This window comes from Tachypleus tridentatus, chromosome 1, assembly GCF_004210375.1.
Source record: "Tachypleus tridentatus isolate NWPU-2018 chromosome 1, ASM421037v1, whole genome shotgun sequence".
Classification (NCBI taxonomy): Eukaryota; Metazoa; Arthropoda; class Merostomata; order Xiphosura; family Limulidae; genus Tachypleus; species Tachypleus tridentatus.
In genome coordinates, this window is record NC_134825.1 from 18,730,376 (window position 1) to 18,754,351 (window position 23,976).

Genomic DNA, 23,976 nt, shown 5'->3' on the forward strand with positions numbered 1-23,976 from the left:
TATTGTACAGTAGGATTTCAGCTGTACTAGTGTATAAGAATTGGTAGTTATACAGATAATTTATGTTTAAATGGATAACAATTAACATTTAGCTATTTACACATCATTAATATTACACATTGCAATAATCATTTGATAGTAATACAACTAGGCTTGGTTATGTACAGTCACAGTTGTTCTACGCGCATTGACAGTAGCACAATTAGTGATCATGTTAAACATGAATTTAATGATTATACCTGTATTTATCATCACACGCGTCTTTAAAATTATTCAGTCTTTATGTACAGTCATTACAGTTTCCAAACTGAGTGATTAATTTCGATCGACCTGAAACCACAAAGAAGCAGTTGAAGTTTTAAATTGAGTTAATTAACTGATAATCTAGTTTTTAAAACCAGCTTTATCTGTCTCTGGAGTAAAACGTTAATCCTAGCTTTTAAAACCAACTTTATCCATCTCTTGATTTAAACGTTAATCCTAGCTGTTACAACCAACTTTATCTGTTTCTTGGGTTAAACGTTAATCCTAGCTGTTTAAACAACCTTCACCTGTCTCTTGGGTTAAACCTTAACCCTATCTGTTTAAACCAGCTTTACCTGTCTCTCGAGTTAAACGTTAATCCTAGCTGTTTAAACCAGCTTTACCTGTCTCTTGGGTTAAACGTTAATCCTAGCTGTTTAAACCAGCTTTACCTGTCTCTTGGGTTAAACGTTAATCCTAGCTGTTTAAACCAACTTTACCTTCTCTTGGGTTAAACGTTAATCCTAGCTGTTTAAACCAGCTTTACCTGTCTCTTGGGTTAAACATTAATCCTAACTGTTTAAACCAGCTTTACCTGTCCTTTAGGTTAAACGTTAATCCTAGCTGTTTAAACCAACTTTACCTGTCTCTTGGGTTAAACATTAATCCTAGCTGTTTAAACCAGCTTTACCTGTCTCTTGGGTTAAACATTAATCCTAGCTGTTTTAACCAGCTTTACCTGTCTCTTGGGTTAAACGTTAATCCTAGCTGTTTAAACCAGCTTTACCTGCCTCTTGGGTTAAACGTTAATCCTAGCTGTTTAAACCAGCTTTACCTGTCTCTTGGGTTAAACGTTAATCCTAGCTGTTTAAACCAGCTTTACCTGTCTCTTGGGTTAAACGTTAATCCTAGCTGTTTAAACAACCTTCACCTGTCTCTTGGGTTAAACCTTAACCCTATCTGTTTAAACCAACTTTACCTTCTCTTGGGTTAAACGTTAATCCTAGCTGTTTAAACCAGCTTTACCTGTCTCTTGGGTTAAACATTAATCCTAACTGTTTAAACCAGCTTTACCTGTCCTTTAGGTTAAACGTTAATCCTAGCTGTTTAAACCAACTTTACCTGTCTCTTGGGTTAAACGTTAATCCTAGCTGTTTAAACCAGCTTTACCTGTCTCTTGGGTTAAACGTTAATCCTAGCTGTTTAAACCAGCTTTACCTGTCTCTTGGGTTAAACGTTAATCCTAGCTGTTTAAACCAGCTTTACCTGTCTCTTGGGTTAAACGTTAATCCTAGCTGTTTAAACAACCTTCACCTGTCTCTTGGGTTAAACCTTAACCCTATCTGTTTAAACCAACTTTACCTTCTCTTGGGTTAAACGTTAATCCTAGCTGTTTAAACCAGCTTTACCTGTCTCTTGGGTTAAACATTAATCCTAACTGTTTAAACCAGCTTTACCTGTCCTTTAGGTTAAACGTTAATCCTAGCTGTTTAAACCAACTTTACCTGTCTCTTGGGTTAAACGTTAATCCTAGCTGTTTAAACCAGCTTTACCTGTCTCTTGGGTTAAACGTTAATCCTAGCTGTTTAAACCAGCTTTACCTGTCTCTTGGGTTAAACATTAATCCTAGCTGTTTTAACCAGCTTTACCTGTCTCTTGGGTTAAACGTTAATCCTAGCTGTTTAAACCAGCTTTACCTGTCTCATGGGTTAAACGTTAATCCTAGCTGTTTTAACCAGCTTAACCTGTCTCTTGGGTTAAACGTTAATCCTAGCTGTTTAAACCAGCTTTACCTGTCTCTTGGGTTAAACGTTAATCCTAGCTGTTTAAACCAACTTTACCTGTCTCTTGGGTTAAACGTTAATCCTAGCTGTTTTAACCAGCTTTACCTGTCTCTTGGGTTAAACGTTAATCCTAGCTGTTTAAACCAGCTTTACCTGTCTCTTGGGTTAAACGTTAATCCTAGCTGTTTAAACCAGCTTTACCTGTCTCTTGGGTTAAACATTAATCCTAGCTATTTTAACCAGCTTTACCTGTCTCTTGGGTTAAACGTTAATCCTAGCTGTTTAAACCAGCTTTACCTGTCTCTTGGGTTAAATGTTAATCCTAGCTGTTAAAACAAACGTTATCTGTCTCTTCAGTGAAATGTTAATCCTAGCGTTTAAAACCAACTATATCTGTTTCTTGGGTTAAGCGTTAATCTTAGCTGTTAAAACCAGCTTTATCTGTCTCACGGGTTAAACGTTAATCCTAACTGTTAAAAATCAACTTCATCTGTCTTTTGAGTTAAACGTTAATTCTAGTAGTTAAAATAAACTTTATCTGTCTCTTGGGTTAAACGTTAACCCTAGCTTAAAAACCAACTTTATCTGTCTCTTGGGTTAAACGTTAATTCTAGTTGTTAAAACCAACTTTATCCGTTTCTCGAGTTAAATTTCAGTCAGAGAAGGTAAGACTAATTTCAGTTGTCTCTTGAATTAAACATTAGTCCTAGCTGTTGAACTCAATCTCACAAATCTTTGTTCCTATTCTATTTTGTCACACTTGATTGACATTTATCTTGTAATCTTACGGCTGCAGTAATGTAATAATCACATAGCATGAAGCCGGACCTAACCAGCACTTCACAGACTTTAAACCAGACGTTAGTGAAGGTTGTCTTCTTGGAGTCACATTGATGGCATTGAACAACAAATAACTATACGAGTTTCAAGCCGTTTGGAGAGAATATAAACATTTTGTCTTTCATAAATAAAGTATTTCAGTATATGTCGTTAATGGTTTAACGTCATGTATAAATTTTAATATATTGTTGGAATATTGAACGGTACAAAATAGTGAAGATTTTGACAAAAAAAAGTTTATCTTACTCACTGTATTATGCCCATATTAAACTATACAAGTTTGTCTTACTCACTGTATTATGCCCATATTAAACTATACAAGTTTGTCTTACTCACTGTATTATGTTCATATTAAATTATATAAGTTTATCTTACTCACTGTATTATGCCCATATTAAACTATACTAGTTTATTTTACTCACTGTATTATGCATATATTAAACTATACAAGTTTGTCTTACTGTATTATGTTCATATTAAATTATATAAGTTTATCTTACTCACTGTATTATGCCCATATTAAACTATACAAGTTTGTCTTACTCACTGTATTATGTTCATATTAAATTATATAAGTTTATCTTACTCACTGTATTATGCCCATATTAAACTATACTAGTTTATCTTACTCACTGTATTATGCCCATATTAAACTATACAAGTTTGTCTTACTCACTGTATTATGCATATATTAAACTATACAAGTTTGTCTTACTGTATTATGTTCATATTAAACTATACTAGTTTATTTTACTCACTGTATTATGCCCATATTAAACTATACTAGTTTATTTTACTCACTGTATTATGCCCATATTAAACTATACTAGTTTATTTTACTCACTGTATTATGCCCATATTAAACTATACTAGTTTATTTTACTCACTGTATTATGCCCATATTAAACTATACTAGTTTATCTTACTCACTGTATTATGCATATATTAAACTATACAAGTTTATTTTACTCACTGTATTATGCCCATATTAAACTATACTAGTTTATCTTACTCACTGTATTATGCATATATTAAACTATACAAGTTTATCTTACTCACTGTATTATGCCCATATTAAACTATACTAGTTTATCTTACTCACTGTATTATGTTCATATTAAACTATACTAGTTTATCTTACTCACTGTATTATGTTCATATTAAACTATACTAGTTTATCTTACTCACTGTATTATGCATATATTAAACTATACAAGTTTATCTTACTCACTGTATTATGCCCATATTAAACTATACTAGTTTATCTTACTCACTGTATTATGCCCATATTAAACTATATAAGTTTATCTTACTCACTGTATTATGCCCATTTTAAACTATACTAGTTTATCTTACTCACTGTATTATGCCCATATTAAACTATACAAGTTTATCTTACTCACTGTATTATGCCCATATTAAACTATACTAGTTTATCTTACTGTATTATGTTCATATTAAACTATACAAGTTTATCTTACTCACTGTATTATGCCCATATTAAACTATATAAGTTTATCTTACTCACTGTATTATGTTCATATTAAATTATATAAGTTTATCTTACTCACTGTATTATGCCCATATTAAACTATACAAGTTTGTCTTACTCACTGTATTATGCCCATATTAAACTATACAAGTTTGTCTTACTCACTGTATTATGTTCATATTAAATTATATAAGTTTATCTTACTCACTGTATTATGCCCATATTAAACTATACAAGTTTGTCTTACTCACTGTATTATGCCCATATTAAACTATACAAGTTTGTCTTACTTACTGTATTATGCCCATATTAAACTATACTAGTTTATCTTACTGTATTATGTTCATATTAAACTATACAAGTTTATCTTACTCACTGTATTATGCCCATATTAAACTATATAAGTTTATCTTACTCACTGTATTATGTTCATATTAAATTATATAAGTTTATCTTACTCACTGTATTATGCCCATATTAAACTATACTACTTTATCTTACTCACTGTATTATGCCCATATTAAACTATACAAGTTTATCTTACTCACTGTATTATGCCCATATTAAACTATACTAGTTTATCTTACTGTATTATGTTCATATTAAACTATACAAGTTTATCTTACTCACTGTATTATGCCCATATTAAACTATATAAGTTTATCTTACTCACTGTATTATGTTCATATTAAATTATATAAGTTTATCTTACTCACTGTATTATGCCCATATTAAACTATACAAGTTTGTCTTACTCACTGTATTATGCCCATATTAAACTATACAAGTTTGTCTTACTCACTGTATTATGTTCATATTAAATTATATAAGTTTATCTTACTCACTGTATTATGCCCATATTAAACTATACAAGTTTGTCTTACTCACTGTATTATGCCCATATTAAACTATACAAGTTTGTCTTACTTACTGTATTATGCCCATATTAAACTATACTAGTTTATCTTACTGTATCACATGCCCATCCATTTCTTTCGTGGCATACACTGACAACAGAGAAATTTTGGGTGCGACGTAACCAGATTATAGCCAACCGAGTTCGATCAATCCAGGTAACTTGAGTGAAATAATGTTCTCTAGAGAAAATAATGAAAGTTTATCAGCAAAAAGATATAACAGTTTCTTGTGAAAAGAGAAACTCAATAAAATGTCAAACACACCCTTTTCTATCACGTTATTTTCACAGTGTTACAGACACTTCGTAAATATTTAAATTTTATTATGAATAATGTCAGTCTAAGCAGAAGCATTAAGACACGTGGTTCTAAGCAGAAAAATACAATATTTACGGTAGTGCCACGTGAATAAGATATGTCGTTATAAACAATTCTCTACTTACCAATAATCATTGCATTTAATTCGGTACACAGCTAATAAACATTACTATTTTTATTATATTTTATATTTTAACACAAGTGAATAAAATAGAATATTTCGTATATAATGATACAAATGGATTTCCTATAAACATATACCTATAACAATTACACAGGTCAACAAATTTTTTCGAAATCTCAGTTGCATAAGATTTTTTTACTTATTCTTACCCTTTGTGACCTGCTAAATTCAAATATGAAAACGGTTCAGCTCTACATGCTCTAGTTTTAATGCAATTTTAAGTTTTTCATTCTAGCCGTTTGTGGTCAAATTAACACGTTTCCTGCGATGCCTATATTGGCAAACCGGCAACTGCTGCGATGCTCTTGTACATCTGTCAGCTTCAGTGCTGCATGAGCTATGATAACGTGAGGTTGTCGTTACACTTGTCTCTTGCCTGCAACTTAGTTAAAGGTAAGACAATAGTGGGACACCGGTGGGTCCCATCGCAGGAAACGTGTTAATTACTTACACGTTTATGTTATCAACAGAGATATTAAAATTGTTTAGATTTTGTTTCAGATCTGATCATGGCTACAAGGAGACGTCAATGTGAGAACAAGCCGGACGCTTTCTGTTATATTTGTGGATGCTTCACGCTTATTCATCAAAGGCGTAATATAACATCATTTCTGAGGCGTGCTTATAAAGCGTACTTTGGACTTGCTCTTGGTGACCAAGACAAGAAATGGGCCCACATATTGTGTGTCATAACTGCGAGGAAATGCTGCGTGACTGGACAAAAGGGAAACGTAAGGGTTTACCTTTCGGAATTCCCATGACCTGGCGAAAACCGATGGACCACACAACTGACTGCTATTTTGTCTGGTCAATACAAAGGGCATTGGCAAGAAAACAGACACAAAATCTCATATCCTAGTATCCCTCAGCAATCCGACCTACTCTGCACTCTGATGAGCTCCCAATCCCAGTTTTTAAAGGATTTCTTCCATCTGAAGATGTGGGTAGTGACCAAGAGCAAGAGACTGCTGATGAAACTCAAGAAATACTTTCAGAATCTGGCGATCCTTCTTATGAGACCCCACAGTCATTAACTCCTCAACAGTTTAGCCAGCCAGAGTTGAATGACCTTGTGCGTGATTTGGGTCTCTCCAAAATGCAGCTGAAGTGTTAGCTTCCAGGATGCAAGAAAAGAATCAGCTGAGCCATACAACTAAAGTGTCATACTTCCGAAATCGGGAGCAGGCTTTTGTGCCATATTTTACAGAGGAGAATATGTTTGTTTATTGTCATAATATCTCAGGTCTTCTCCAGGAATTAGGGATGCCAGTATACCATCCAAATGACTGGCGATTATTTCTAGATTGTTCTAAGCAAAGTTTGAAGTGCGTTCTACTTCATAATGACAATGTCTATGCAGCTGTTCCAATTGGACACTCTGTGTATTTACGAGAGGAATATAATGTCATTAAGACTGTGACTGACCTACTAAAATACCACGAGCACAACTGGACAATTTGTGTGGACCTCAAAATGGTTACTTTCCTCCTTGGTCAACAAAGAGGATTTACAAAGTACCCTGCTATCTTTGCATGTGGGACAGCCGAGCTCGAGAAAAGCACTGGAACCAGAAGGAGTGGCCCATACGTGAGACTCTGAAGGCAGGTATGCCAAATATTGTCAACGATCCAATTGTCTGTCATTTGAGGAAAAGATCATATTTCCTCCTCTCCATATCATGCTGGGCTTGATGAAACAGTTTGTGTAAAATATTTTCTCAACCCAAACGAGCCGTTTTGCATATAAAGTTTATGAAGGCGTTGAATACTGACGGTGAATGCTTCCAACACATATTTTCTGTGCTCCCTGGTTTGTCCTTCGAGAAGATCAAGACAGGTGTTTTTGATGGACCACAGATTCGTGCACTTGTGCGTGATCAAGAATTTGCCAGAAAGATGAACGACAAGGAAAGGACTGCATGGCTTTCATTTGTGGCGGTGATGGCAAACTTTCTCGGTAATAAAAAAAAGCTGACAACTATGAAACCCTTGTAACGAATATGTTGTCAGCTTTTCGCGACCTTGGATGTAACATGAGTGTCAAACTCCATTACCTGTACAGTCATCTTGATAGATTCCCTGAGAACCCAGGAGCTATAAGTGACGAGCAAGGCGAGCAGGTTCCATCAGGACCTCAAGACCATGGAAGAGCGTTACCAAGGGAGATGGGACAAACATATGATGGCAGATTACTGCTGGAGCATTAAACGAGAATGCCCTGAGACAGTCCACAAACGTAAGAGCTACAAGCGGAAATTCATGCCTGAGTAGACTGCAATTGAGCTTTCCCTCCTCATAGTAGCAAATGTCTTATCTACTAATCAGTTTTATATAAATAAATTGAATTAATATAAATAACTTGAATACATTTATACTATCTTGCATTTTCTTTTTTATTGCCCAGCTATATTAAAGAGTTTTATAACATATTTTATCACATATTTTTCATGATAGACTACGACGTCAATGTGATGATGACGAAATTTTGAGATTTTCAAATACCTTGATTGCAAAAAAAGGTAGAGCACTGAGGAAAAACTAACGTCAGATCTGAAATCAGGGCAAGAAATTATGTAATACCAATTGTTTGATATAAATGCAACAAAAATTTTGTTGACCAGTGTTATTAATTCCAAAGGTTTACAATAACAACCAATAGCACTCGTTCTTTTAACCCTGGATCTCATCACGTTTCACAATAGAATATTAATTGTGATTCGTAAGAACACATCGCTCTATTGTTTCGTATCTGTCTGCACTCGCAGCAGATAAGATTAATTACTTCAGTAACAAACAATCAACCAAAGAATAATTTTGATCCTAGCTAGGCTGTGTTCGTTTATAACACAAATGTATTACTCCTTTCATAAAGCGGGTTTAGTTGTCGATTCAGTGGTAGTAATGAATAATCAGTGGTTTTATGTTTTTTGTTATAAGCTATCAGTTCTTTGTTTTAAACAGCTAAATAGGCTCAATGTGCTGTGAGATACTGTAACTTATGATTTATCATATAATATGACGAATATTATCTTTTTCAATAAACTACTGTAACTTATAAATAGTAATGTGTGCGTGTTTGTTTTTCTTATAGCAAAGGCACATCTTGCTATAAGTAGTAGTACGCTAAACATTGTCTTTATCCACAAGCTATTGTAACTTATAATTAAGAACCTATATGATACATAACACTGTCAAACTAACGAGCGTATTCTTCTTAATGTTATATATATTAGTAGTATTTAGTAACTAGATTGAATAATATGGGTTATGCTGTTGGACTCATGATGTTTCTGCTTTAGGTGTCTGTAATTTGTTAGTGGTGAATTCAAAAAAATAAACGAATAGCACTCAATCCACTTGTTTTTAAAACAATATATATATATATAGAACTACTTACATGTACGCACGACAAATTCGTTACACTTTACATGATCAAAGGCATATTATAAACACTATATTTTTATATTCTTCTTGTCACAAGTCTATTCAGGCCTATTCAGTTACTTTAGACCATCAGTAAACAAGCCAAACTATTTTATTTCTATTACGGTCACTAAAATATTGAAGTATGGTTAGTTCACTAACATTTCGTGGAATTACTACGTTTGTATCCCATACTTCTAAAATCGTTTGCCCCTTTTTCACTCTTATGCCTACTTACAATAAACGTCTATTTTTCGCATACAAGCCTATACCAAATATTCATCTACTTTTTACCATAGTCCACACAGGCAAGTTCAATTACATTAGAACACTTTCTTTGACGAAATAAACCATTCTTTTTATCTCCTTCAACACTGTTAATTTCATTCTAACAGATAACAACCATTAGGCCTTCCACACTTACGACGATTAACCTTGCATTTAACTCCGTTTGTTGTCTTCTCTGCCTTCGTCTGCCTGTTTACATTTTCAGCTAATCTCGCACTATTTATATGCTTATTACTTAATCGTCTGTTCGCTATATCCTCGACATCAATAAATTTCACGCGACGTTCGATAATCTCAAAATCAGTAAGTTACAAACACAACGTTCGACTCTTACCGATTTGCATAACTAAACTTCTCGTAACATTTACTTTAAAATAATCGCTTTTAAGTCTCTTGTTATAAACAAAACTAAACAATCACAAAATATTCACCTAGGAAATCAATAAATGAATAATAAACTGCTCAAAAAATTAAAGGAACAAGTATGTTTTCTTATATAATTTATCTCAGTGTTCCAGATGTGATAATATTTTTAGTCTTTCAGGTAATTTGCCTCATTTCAGTTCCATCTGTATCCATTTTTTAATGAGTGATGAACGGTAAAACATGGAGAAATAAAATTTTTAAAAATGACCAATATCACTAAAACTGATATCCCATATGAAACAATACTTTACACAGTTTACATTGTTTATTCAAGAAATGTTTGAAACATTCAATATCTAGTGTGACCTCCACTGGCTGTGACACACTCCTGACACCGATTTGGCACACTACGAATCAGTTTAAATCCAATGTTCCATCTGATTTAAAACTGGAGATCTGGCAGGCCACTCAAAAGTCTCTATTCCTTTCTCGTCAAGGAAGTCCATACACAGTCTAGTGACGTGGGCTCGCGCGTTTACCTGTATGAGAATGAACTTATTGCCGACAGCACCGACAAAAGGCCTCACAATGGGTTTCAGAATTTTGTCTCTATATCGTCGTACGTTCAGAGCACCCCTGTCGAGTGTGAGTAAGTCCGTGCGGCCACCCAAGCATATGCCTGCCCAGACCATTATAGAACCTCCTCCATAAACGTCGAGTTGCACAATGTTACAGGCGGAAAATCGCTCTCCTTGGCATCTCCACACTTTCACATATCCATCATCACGAGGCACAGTGAACCTGCTCTCGTCTGTCTACAGCACGGTGGCCCATTGACGAAATTCCCAGTCCAGGTACTGACGAACAAACTCCAACCTGGCTGCACGGATTCCGTGCTGTCAAAATAACTCCTCTTGCAGACCATCTAGCCCTAAGGCGTTCTTCTTGTAGACGATTGCAAACTGTTTGGGTCGACGTACGAATTTCAGTGGAATGCTGAAGGTCACCTCGCAGTGACTGAGCCGTAGCTAACCTGTCCCGCCGAGTGGTAGTCACGATATAGAGGTCCTCTCTGGCTGATGTACAGCGATGATATCCTTGACTTGGTCTCCTGCCATAATAGTTCGTCTCCTGGTAGCGTCGCCAAAGTCGATTGATGGCACACCGACGCGCTGTGCCATCATCCTTTGGGTCTGGCCAGCCTCCAGCATCTGGACTGTCCTGGCCATCTCGTTCTCTGTCAGGTGGCGCCTGACTGCTTGGGAACACAAGATGAAAGTACACACTGACAAAACTAGCCACAAAAGATCCATGTTGGTGTTTGTTTCAATAATTAGTGAGGAATGCATAGTTTCACGTAACAGCCTTATACAGGGAACCTTGAGTTGTATTATCCCTGAGTAAGGTGAGTTTCGTTTCGGTTGCTTGAAATTTCACTCGAAAGCTTAAAATTACACTTGTGGACGAAAGGATATGTTTTTCATGCATATATTTAGTTATGATAAAAATATACTGAAATATGTACTTGGTCCTTTAATATTTTAAGCAGTTTATATACATTGAACAGTCTTTATATCACGACAAAGACAAAAATCATAACTTTCACATGCTTTATTTAACATATTATTACATTATAACTTATTACCTCACCAACGTTTTTGTGTTTACTATGTATTTACTTAAAACCCCTGCTCAGCATGACTTACTAGGAAGAGGTAGCGGCTAAAATCGAGGTGGTAGGTGGTGCTTTCTGTTACCCGCTTTCAACACCCAGCTGTTAATGACCTTCGACACTGTTTCACGTTACTAATTAACTGACGGCTATTGGTTGCAGAGATGCCCTACCGGCCGAAGTTGTAAGGGTTTGTGTAGGCTTTAAAGTTAAATACATTAATTTCTGATGTAAGACAAATGCGTAAGCTTATCCTTAACGTTTTGTGAGTCAACTGCTGTACATTTTACCTGCATTTAAGGCTCATTGTTTATCTTCATGTTACAGTAAGTTCAGAACAATACGAGGAGTACTAGCTTCGCCAAACTTTAAAAATAAATTATTAAAACTAATAGTTCGGACAGACATAATACAGTAAAATACATCAATAGTTTCAAAAAATAATTATTAAAACTAATAGTTAGGACAGACATAATACAGTAAAATACATCCGTAGTTACAAAAAAATTATTAAAACTAATAGTTTGGACAGACATAATACAGTAAAATACATCCATAGTTTCAAATAAAAGTTTTAATGACAAATAACTTGTGAACCCTAATTTGTATCAGCATTGTATAAGAAATAACAAATATTAAAATAACAGTTTTCTTTGTTCTATTTACTTGATACACATAAAGAATCTTCCTAATTCAAAGTTAAATGTACAGTTTTCTATAATCTTTAATCGTGTATCTGTATCTGAATAATTATAACAACTTGTGGTGATGTTTGCGTGTATTTTGTTGAGTATTCTGTACTTGTCGTGGTTCCAGAAACAAGGACATATGTATAAAGCAAAGCACTGCAGCTTCTCAATATTCAAAACTTTAGATCGCAGAGATAGCCAGACTAAAGTATTTCTTAGATGAATGTCCTATAACTTAATCTATTGATTTAGGTCTCACTACATCAGAATTGAAGAGTCGGTAAAGAGTTAATAACGTTAAATGACAACTTTATTACACTCTATACTGAATCTACAGTATAAACTGTTTATTATAAAACAACTTTATGACACTCTGTACTGAATCTACAGTATAAACTGTTTATTATAAAACAACTTTATTACACTCTGTACTGAGTCTACAGTATAAACTGTTCATTATAAAACAACTTTATTATACTCTATACTGAGTCTACAGTATAAACTGTTCTTTATAAAACAACTTTATTACGCTGTATACTGAGTCTACAGTATAAACTGTTTATTATAAAACAACTTTATTACACTCTGTACTGAGTCTACAGTATAAACTGTTCATTATAAAACAACTTTATTACGCTGTATACTGAGTCTACATTATAAACCGTTCATTATAAAACAACTTTATTATACTCTATACTGAGTCTACAGTATAAACTGTTCATTATAAAACAACTTTATTACGCTGTATACTGAGTCTACAGTATAAACTGTTCTTTATAAAACAACTTTATTACGCTGTATACTGAGTCTACAGTATAAACTGTTCATTATAAAACAACTTTATTACGCTGTATACTGAGTCTACATTATAAACCGTTCATTATAAAACAACTTTATTATACTCTATACTGAGTCTACATTATAAACTGTTCATTATAAAACAACTTTATTACGCTGTATACTGAGTCTACAGTATAAACTGTTCATTATAAAACAACTTTATTACGCTGTATACTGTGTCTACATTATAAACCGTTCATTATAAAACAACTTTATTATACTCTAACTGAGTCTACAGTATAAACTGTTCATTATAAGACATGAAAGTTTAAAGTGTGAGCTTGTTACTCTTATTCTAAAATCCCTGTAAAGTTCGTGAGATGTTTCTTTAGTCTTTTAAATGTTTATATGTCAGAACGATATAAACGTCGAGCAGAAACTGCTAAGAATAGATTACTACATAATACGTCCTTTCTGTTTAAGATATAACAAAACATGCCCGAACACTTGAAATACTGACAAGTGTATGTTGATACATTAAAAACTGCACTAATACACCAGCTATGTGTTACAAACTATAATAGCACATTCATAAAGCATAACACGTTATAACGATACATTCGTAACATTACAAACTATGTTAATGGATTAATTACATTAGAAACTATTGGTATAATTATCTCCTTACTGGTATATTCGTCACGTTATAAATTATTTTGATACACCAATGAAATATTTATTGGTTTTTTATATAGGAAAAGTAAACAGAAGAGTAATTAATTAATTAATTAAAGTGCTTTCATTTATTACTCAGTGAAGATCAGTTCTCTAATGAGATTTACTGAGATTGCTGTATGACCAACGGTAAGGTTAGCTAGGTGGGCTAAGTGCACTAGTTTGTTTGTTTGATTTTTGAATTTCGCACAAAGCTACTCGAAGGCTATCTGTGCTAGCCGTCCCTAATTTAGCAGTGTAAGACTAGAGGGAAGGCAGCTAGTCATCACCACCCACCGTCAACTCTTGGGTAACTCTTTTACCAACGAATAGTGGGATTGACCGTCACATTATAACGCCCCCACGGCTGAAAGGGCGAGCATATTTGGCGCGACGGGGATGCGAACCTGCGACCCTCGGATTACGAGTCGCACGCCTTAACGCGCTTGACCATGCTGGGCCGAGTGCACTAGTGTCGACACAGAATCGAATGGCACTCCCACCACATATTGTGTTTCATTTCTTAAGAAAGAGACTGATCAGTCTTGTGAATTTAAAGGAAAGTAGTAGAATCAATTCTACTGGTTGGTTGGAGGTAGAATAACTTCATTATCTTCCTAAACTTTTCGAATTAAGTTACTGAAAAGTTAAGTTACGAATCCATGTTTTACTTATGAGAAATCATTGTTCATCCTTCAGGTTATTTAAAACAACTATACAATCACTCAGAAAGGGTTACAAAATTATTGGCACTGTTCCAAATGAAGAACAAAAAGGACTGATGTATATACATTATTTAACAATAAGACAGCAAAGTAAGAGTAGGTTCTGCGTTAAAGTTTGAGGAGATTACGTTACATGTTATGAATAATAAATAAAAACATTAGAGATAAATTTGTATAAGTTGTTCGAGCCAGTATATAAATCACTTCTTGTTTTACCGTTCTTGTATTTGCTTGGGTGGACGAACTCTTCTCGGAGCGGGGATACTTGACGTAAAAGTGACGTCAGCAATCCATAGGGTTGCGATTGGATTTTCTGTGCCAGGCTAAAAGGAATTCTATTAGATGTGATTACCGAACCTTATTCGTATTCATTAACAGCGTAAAGAAAACAACTTTAAATCTTAGATAAACAAACATATAAGCAAATTTAAACTATGGTAAACAATTTAGCTGCACGACGTCCTTAAAAATAATATTATACTTAAATCATATCCCAGAAGGAATGAATGCATTCCCACAGATAACAAAACAGTTCACTCTGTTAGACTATTTTTAAAATACATAAGGTAGTTAGTTTCTGTTGATGGACGTCTATATTTTGTACACCGTTTAACCAAAGTAGCCAGACAGAGCTTTAATTCATTGACATTTTTATGTCATTCAAAATATTTTACTTTCTTTAAACTGATTTATGTTGATGTCATCAGAATCAGATGATATCGAACTACTGTGGTAACTTGACTTTCAAACAAAATCTGACATAGATCGTTTACCTTTGGATATCTTATATTAACCAGATTCGGGTAAATGTTATTTTCTTCCATGTAATCTCCATACCAAGGATAACGTACTTCCGATACACCACTATCATCAAAAGAGGCGAAACACAATCTTGTACCATCTTCTGACCACCAGATGGGGTTACGTTTGCCTAGTATTTCTTCTATAAGGATAAAAAAAAAATAGAAAGATTAAAATGTTGGGTGTGTTTTTCTTATAGCAAAGCCACATTGGGCTATCTTCTCAGCCCACCGAGGGGAATCGAACCCCTGATTTTAGCGTTGTAAGTCCGGAGACATACCGCTGTATTAGCGGGGGGCTAAAATTTTGGGAAAAGTTTCCACAACACTAGTTACATCAGTGAGCATATTTGCCTTTTGACATTTTGGAATCATATTATCTGATAACACCAATCTTAGGTGTTAAACGATTTTGGGGTTAATAAGTAAGAAGGAGACAACATTATTTTATTATGCATTACAGGTGTTACATGAGAAAGATTATACTTTACAACAGGTAAGACGTTCATTATTTTATTATGCATTACAGGTGTTACATGAGAAAGATTATACTTCACAACAGGTAAGACGTTCATTATTTTATTATGCATTACAGGTGTTACATGAGAAAGATTATACTTCACAACAGGTAAGACGTTCATTATTTTATTATGCATTACAGGTGTTACATGAGAAAGGTTATACTTTACAACAGGTAAGACGTTCATTATTTTATTATGCATTACAGGTGTTACCTGAGAAAGATTATACTTTACAACAGGTAAGACGTTCATTATTTTATTATGCATTACAGGTGTTACATGAGAAAGATTATACTTTACAACAGGTAAGACGTTCATTATTTTATTATGCATTACAGGTGTTACATGAGAAAGATTATACTTTACAACAGGTAAGACGTTCATTATTTTATTATGCATTACAGGTGTTACATGAGAAAGATTATACTTTACAATAGGTAAGACGTTCATTATTTTATTATGCATTACAGGTGTTACATGAGAAAGATTATACTTTACAACAGGTAAGACGTTCATTATTTTATTATGCATTACAGGTGTTACATGAGAAAGATTATACTTTACAACAGGTAAGACGTTCATTATTTTATTATGCATTACAGGTGTTACATGAGAAAGATTATACTTTACAACAGGTAAGACGTTTCAATCACTGATGCGATAACTCTCAGTAACTGAAACGTTTTATGTGTTCTGAAGAATAATTTTCTATAGTGTAAAACTGTAACTTGTCATAATGTAAAACTTAATTAGTGAGTAAATGCAGAACGAAACTAGTGTTGAAGAAAGTGAAATTCTGTCAAAACACGAGTTAAAATTTCTATACATCTTTGGAAAGACTCTAATCTAGTATGGCGATTAACAAAGTACCAACAACGTTAACGTTTCACAGAAAATGTGTATGTTAATTTGGGCTTCGAAAGGACGTAACCAGGAACCTCAACAATAACCTGGTGTACAAAACTAATAAAAACACTACGTCATTATATTTTAAAACTGTTTGTCCTAAGTGATTGCTTGTCTTTGAATTTTGCGCAAAGCTACACGTGGGCTATCTGCACTAGCCGTCCCAAATTTAGCAGTGTAAGACTAGAGGAAAGGCAGCTAGTCATCACCACCCACCGCCAACTCTTGGGTTACTCTTTTACTCACGAATAATGGGATTGACCGTCACATTATAATTCCCAACAGCTGAAAAGGCGAGCATGTTTGGCGCGACAGTTGTGAAACGAAATACGAATGATTGTAAAGTTAAAATCATGCAGTTTTAAATGTTCAGAAAACAGACATATAAAGATCAATTTTAAAAAGAAGGACATCATATTGTTAAAATAACACATTTAGTTAAATGTAGTAAATTTAAATACCTTCATAAACCCAGTCTGGAATGCCATTAAAAATCACTTTGTCTACTCCGTTTCTAGTTATACGTTTTGGAGGAATATCTCCAACGTATGCCATGTAATAAATGTCGTTGTTTCGTACATAAACCTGGAACATAGCAATGAAAACAAAATTGAATCTTAATATAATATACAATTTTATGTAATAAAACGTTCTAGAAGGCGCTATGTGCAGTTCGTTTAGAGTATTTATAAATCATATTAAGTCACTTTGAGTTTTGTTGTTTTGCTTCAACCCTATAAGGTATTTTTATTAGTCACTATTTGATACGATTTTGATATTTTTTTCCTAGAAACTAAGAGAAATGACAGAGTTATAGAAAAATGGTACTTTGTGGTGATTTTACAACTTAAACTGAATATTGAAATTATTTTAAAAATTTTGAAGTTTTGACAAGTTAGGCTGAAGTGGCATATTTTTCGCATATACGTAGTAACTATTTGATCAAAGTCTTTTCGTCAAATTCAAATACCAGTTTATACTTTTTTAAAGTATGAAATGGTGGTTCAAAAGATCCTTTCGACTCATTAATATGTAATTTCGTCAAGTGCCTTGAAATGTCATCTTATTAAGTTTAACCACAAAGTAATCCATTCGTAATTTTGAAACCTACTTTAACATTAATTTCACTTATTGTGAACGTGGCAGAAACGTGCTCCAATCTCTAGCCGCGATTGGATTATTAGTGATTGAAATTGTTATAGAAGTTAAAACCAGATACAGACAAATATTTGATTTTAAACTTCAATACTACTATAAGTTTCTAATTGACAAGTATCACGCTTCATTAATGACAGCTTACAAGGAAATATACAAAATAAAAATAGTAAAAGATGTAAACCAAATAACGCACACTTTGATGATGACGTTATAAATATTACAGTTTTACATATCACACGTTTGGTATCTTTTGTCAAACCACTTAGGCACGATGTTTGGTATGGCGAAATGTTACGATTTAAGGCCTGAGTTATTTCTTAGATAGACTGTCGGATTTTCAGAATAAATAATCCAACGATTATCTCGATAAAACAAACCAAAGTAGACGTTTGGTTAAAGTATTGGATCTATAGTTTAGTACATATACTTCTGCAGGATCCAGTTTGAGAGTGTTAAATGAATAACACCTGTTATATTGTATAATCCAACACATCAGAAGATGGTATCCCTGGTGAAGCCACTACTGTATTGCTGAAGTTATATCTTTAACAAATGCAGATGGAGCGTGATAATAGGTGATAATACAAGGAAGTGATTTGAAAAGGCAGGAAAATATTAATTCTGCCAAATTTGACTATACATTTAATTTTTAATATTGTTTTTGTATTTTAATGGTATTTTCTAATTATATGACTTCAATTTCTTTAGGATACTTGCGAAAAACTAGATAAGGGTTATGGGTTATCTTTATTAGCTGTCCATGATTGTGAACTGACAAACTAGAGGAAAGCAACTAGTCAGCAATACCCGCCGCCAACTCTTGGACTACTTTTGTTTTTATCAAATAGTAGTATTTAACAACCACTCTTGTAGTGTATCCACGGTCCCAAAGTGGGAAGAAGAATTTTGAGACAATGGGACGCGAACCTTGGACCCAGGGATGCATAACCTGGCACACTAATCACTCAGCAACGCCCGGGCCACGTCGCTACAAAACGAAGTACCATTGATTTGTTTCTATAAAACTGAAACTCATTATAAATTAACTACAATGGAGAACACTACATCACGTGCATAGCAATTTTAAATAAATAGTTGAAATCATTATCTTTTCCCTCATTTTATTACGTCACACATTTAACAGTTACTGAAATATGCATACCAGCTGATTACCAGTCGGTCCCCAAGAGACATACTGTAGTTCTTCTTCTTCTTCGCTGGGTAACAATGGTGAAGTTTGACTGAAAGAAGGGATTGAAAAACACATTATCTGATTCACATTACCATGATAATAACATTTACCATATCTTCCACCATCATCTTGTCATGATCACGTTCTGCCGGTTCTTCAATGATCGCAACACTGTTTCTCCGTCAGTCATTATTTATATTATCATAATGATGTATCCATAATACAAATAAATTAATTAACATTGGCTCGAACTTCTTTATTGTGATTACAGTCATAGTCATTATCTCTTATCTTCAAACTAGTTTTACATCTATTTTTATCTTTGTTACTAAAATTGATAGTTATATCCCTCACTTGTGGATGGGGTAGGTTGAAATATACATTGAACAACTGGTGTTGACCTTTCTGGGTTAATATAGAAATCGAAAATAGAGAGGTGAAAAAAATATTTCAGGTATCAAGTTTTCGTTAAGTACTAAATACAAGGAGGCTACTTTGGAATAAATACTCTTCTAATGGTGTATCTAAGCCAAACATGAGGACAGTTTGGTGAGTTTAGTAAGTTTTAAATTCGGATTACCTAAAAAGAAAGATGTAAGTGCACGGGGCATTTAGGTTCAGTCACACATTTAGTATTGCTCAGGAAGGTATTAATAGATGGGGCACTTAGGTTCAGTCATACGTTTAGTATTGCTACGGAAGGTATAAATAGACAAGACATTTAGGTATAATCATCCGTTTGATATTGCTAAGGAAGGTATTAATAGATGGGGCACTTAGGTTCAGTCACACATTTAGTATTCCTCAGGAAGGTATAATGTACAGGGATAACTTTGAATAAAGGTTGTTTGAATAACATTATTCAGGTTTTTGAAGGATGTACTAAACTTTCCTTTATGGTTGAACAGTTGTTAAACACGTCCTTGTCAAGTTGTTTAAGTTAGGAGGAATTAGGTAAGTTAGAGTTGGTATTGGTAGTATGTTTTCCTTTCTATCTATGAAGACAAGAGGAAGTGTACTAATAATGACGTCATAACTACTTCCAAAATCGGAAAGGGGAGAAGATTTATTCTGTTTGTTTTTACTTTTTCGCAAAGCTACACGAGGACTATCTGTGCTAATTCAGCAGGGAATTTAGAGAGAAGGCAGCTAGTCATCACCACCCACGATCAACTCTTGAGCTACTCTTTTTACTAACGAAGAGTGGGATTAACCGTCACATTATAACTCTCCCACGGCATGTTTGGTGTGAGGAGGATTCGAATCCCTGACCCTCAGATTACAAGTTGAATGCTTTAACCACTTGGCCATGCCGGGCCTGGAGTGAGGGGTAAGAGGAGATGTAGATCTGTAGGAGTTATAGTAGGAGAGTGTGTACTGTACAGAGGTGTTTTTTTAGATTCTCAGAGTATGGTGGCTCAAGATTGGGAGAACGGTAGACAGAAAAACTATTGAACGACCCGCGAGCTTGATAAAAAAAAATCAAAACAATAAGCATATGAGAGTTTAGTCGGATGTAAACAGAAGTTAATATCTTTTGCAGGGACCAGTTTACACATCTCGCTAAGGGAATGAAGTTGTTATTAGAAATAACTTTATCAGGACCAAAGTTGATAGGAACACCTGAGGCACTGATGGTTCTCAAACGAGATTTTAAACTCGAACGATATCGAATAGCTAGCACTGTTATTTTTCAAGAGAATAAAGGGTTAGGTTTAATGAGTATAACGAAATATATATAGGCACAGATGTCGACGTCACGTAAACCGGATGTTCAACATGTGTTAGCCTTAGGAAGGGCAATGCATAACCTATATTTGATGGTGTAAGATTTAGTTTGTGCCAAGAAGGTGTGTGTATAGTATTTAAAAGACGTGTGTATAATACAGATCTTGGTGTAATAAAGTAAAGACCTGAAGTACTCAGTCTTTCTAGTCAGTGCTTAATTTAGAAAGATCAACTCGCCTAACATGAGGATATTTACGGACAACTATTTTCCTTTAATAAATTGTTTAAACAGAATATTCATGAAGAAACATGTTTGAGTGGACGGCAACTGCTTGTTATAGAAACTGAAGTATACAGGACAACGTTTCGACGTTTGATGACGAAAGGAGGAAGACTTTCGAAACGTCGTTCTCTCTACCTGTGTTTCAATAAAAAGCGGTTGTCATCCGTTCAATTAAGTTTCAACTTTAATTCTATTACAATATTATTTAACGTAATAATAAACAACTGTACTGTTTAAAAACATGCTCATTACAAATAATGTTTAAAACAACAAACGAATTAGTAGGTATCGTAGGAATAAAACTTACTAGTTTCGGATGTCAAAATACTTGTATTTCGCTGTATATGAATATCTAAATCTCTGGAAAGAAAAAGGAAAGGCTGAAGTTAACCTTTAAAACTACTAAATGATGTATTATTTCTTTTTATATTCTTAAATATAATCACAGTATCATATGTCTGAGCTGGAGGCTAGAACTTTCCGTTTTCTCTGTATTTCACGACGAAATCCGACAGCGAAAGTTTAACTGAAACATAAAGAGGCGTAAAGTGAGCTTTATAGTGGAGATGGCCACTTTTACATAAAAATGTAAGGTTTTCTGTATTGATCCACAATATGTAATGAACTTTCTTAGATATGGAACCCAAACTTCAGCGCCCCTTGTGGCCACAGGGAGACATAATATAATAAAATTGTGTTGACTGTGAAGTTCCATAGAGGAAGTTAATTCTAATTGTGAACTTGTACAATCATATCGAGATGAAGCAATAAACCATAGCATTACATTTTTCTTTGTCTCTTATTGCAATCATATAAAACAATGCGCTCACGTTTGATTATATAAAACAGTTTCTCAAAGCATTGTAAAATATCTCTTTTGTACGAATTTCGTTCGTGTTTATATAATAAAATACACTATATAAAATAAAGAACTTTTCAATAGAAATGCACCATAATTGCAACTCATGGTTAGGAAAATACATGATGTATGTTGCGATCATAGCTGACATACGAGACTCGTAGACTTAACTTGATTATTATTTATGTTTATACTTAACTATAATACATTCAGTTCAGAATTATTACTGTAAACATTTTTATTACAGACGCATAGCATTTTCTTGCACATGTACAGAGTATTGTGTCGTTATGACCAGGTGTGAACCACTTGCACTCACAAAGTGTCTTCTGAATTTTCTCATGCTGCTCCTTTTGACATCATCATTTTCCCATTCACGATCTTCAGGACTTAGTATCTGGAGCTGTTTATATACCACATTTCACCAAATGTGTCCAGCTTGGCAGCATCTTCAGGACTTGGTATCTGGAGCTGTTTATATAGAACATTTCACCAAATGTGTCCAGCTTGGCAGCATCTTCAGGACTTGGTATCTGGAGCTGTTTATATACCACATTTCACCAAATGTGTCCAGCCAATCTTCAGGACTTGGTATCTGTGTTTATATAGAACATTTCACCAAATGTGTCCAGCTTGGCAGCATCTTCAGGACTTGGTATCTGGAGCTGTTTATATACCACATTTCACCAAATGTGTCCAGCTTGGCAGCATCTTCAGGACTTGGTATCTGGAGTTGTTTATGTAGAACATTTCACCAAATATGTCCAGCTTGGCAGCATCTTCAGGACTTGGTATCTGGAGCTGTTTATGTAGAACATTTCGCCAAATGTGTCCAGCTTGGCAGCATCTTCAGGACTTGGTATCCGGAGATGTTTATGTAGAAACTTTCATAAAATATATTCAGCTTGGTGTAACATCTCCAGGACTTGATATCCGAAGCTGCTAATGTAGAAAATTTCATAAAATATATTTAGCTTGGTAACATCTTCAGGACTTAATATCTGGAACTGCTTGTGTAGAAAATTTCATCAGATATGTCCAGCTTGGTAACATCTTCAGGACTTGGTATCTGGAGCTGCTTGTGTAGAACATTTCTTAATTATGTCCAGCTTGATAGCGTCTTCAGGATTTTGTATCTGGAGCCTCATGTGTGCAACATTTCCCTAAGTATATCTAGTTTGGTAGAAGCCACACTTGACTTACTGTTCAATGGTGCATTGTTTTAGCTGAATATTCTCAAGAGTAAAGGTTTTAAACATAAGAAATGTTCTAGTTTTTTGTTACTTTGCAGCTTAAAACGTTCGAATATAAGATAAGATACACTTTTCTACACCAGAATATATCCATATATTTGAAGCAGAATCTTTTGAAATAGAAATAACCAAAACATCAAATGTTCCAATCATGATTTAGTTAAACCACATCTAGTATTATATGCATAACTTGCTTCTTTACGGGAACGTATCTGTATGGACGTAAATTTATCTCTGTTCAATCTCCACATGATCTGTACCCATCTGCTGTGAAAAACGATATCTGGAGAATACTTCAATACAATGTGATGCAAATGTTTATGACCAGTGGAATAAAGGTGATAATAAACTGAAATCCCGTACTGTCTCCCGCGTTCCTTTGGTTATGAGAGCCATGCCATCACCAAGGGATAGACTGTGTATGACATCTAAATCAGTGATAGAGTAAGTCAGTAACGACAGCAAGTGTTTGTTTGTTTGTTTTTAATTTCGCGCAAAGCTACACGAGGGCTATCTGCGCTAGCCGTCCCTAATTTAGCAGTGTAAGACTAGAGGTAAAGCAGCTAGTCATCACCACTCACCGCCAACTCTTGGACTACTCTTTTACCTACGAATAGTGGGATTGACCGTCACATTATAACGGCTGAAAAGGCGAGCATGTTTGGTGCGACGGGGATGCAAACCCGCGACTCTCAGAATACGAGTCGAACGCCTTATCCCACCTGGACATGCCGGGCCAACAGCAAGTGACAGAAAGAGATAATATTGTTATTTTGTTTGTTACAATAATTAAAGCTATCTATCTTCTTGCCACGGGTCCGGCATGGCCAGGTGAGTTAAGG

The 23,976-nt window shown here is 34.5% G+C and overlaps 1 protein-coding gene across 4 annotated transcripts in view; it reads right to left on the reverse strand.

Annotated features, from left to right (window-relative positions):
- The window catches only part of LOC143244137 (dipeptidyl peptidase 4-like), a 334,696-nt gene that overhangs the window by 52,366 nt on the left and 258,354 nt on the right, over positions 1 to 23,976 (reverse strand). For all 4 annotated transcript variants that reach the window (XM_076488283.1, XM_076488272.1, XM_076488297.1 and 1 more), the window contains 6 exons: positions 21,330 to 21,382; positions 18,982 to 19,060; positions 17,123 to 17,246; positions 15,208 to 15,377; positions 14,651 to 14,757; positions 5,330 to 5,456 (listed from right to left, as the gene is read on the reverse strand). In XM_076488283.1, the coding sequence (XP_076344398.1) occupies positions 5,330 to 5,456; positions 14,651 to 14,757; positions 15,208 to 15,377; positions 17,123 to 17,246; positions 18,982 to 19,060; positions 21,330 to 21,382 (660 nt within the window). The remainder of the gene's footprint in view (positions 1 to 5,329; positions 5,457 to 14,650; positions 14,758 to 15,207; positions 15,378 to 17,122; positions 17,247 to 18,981; positions 19,061 to 21,329; positions 21,383 to 23,976) is intronic.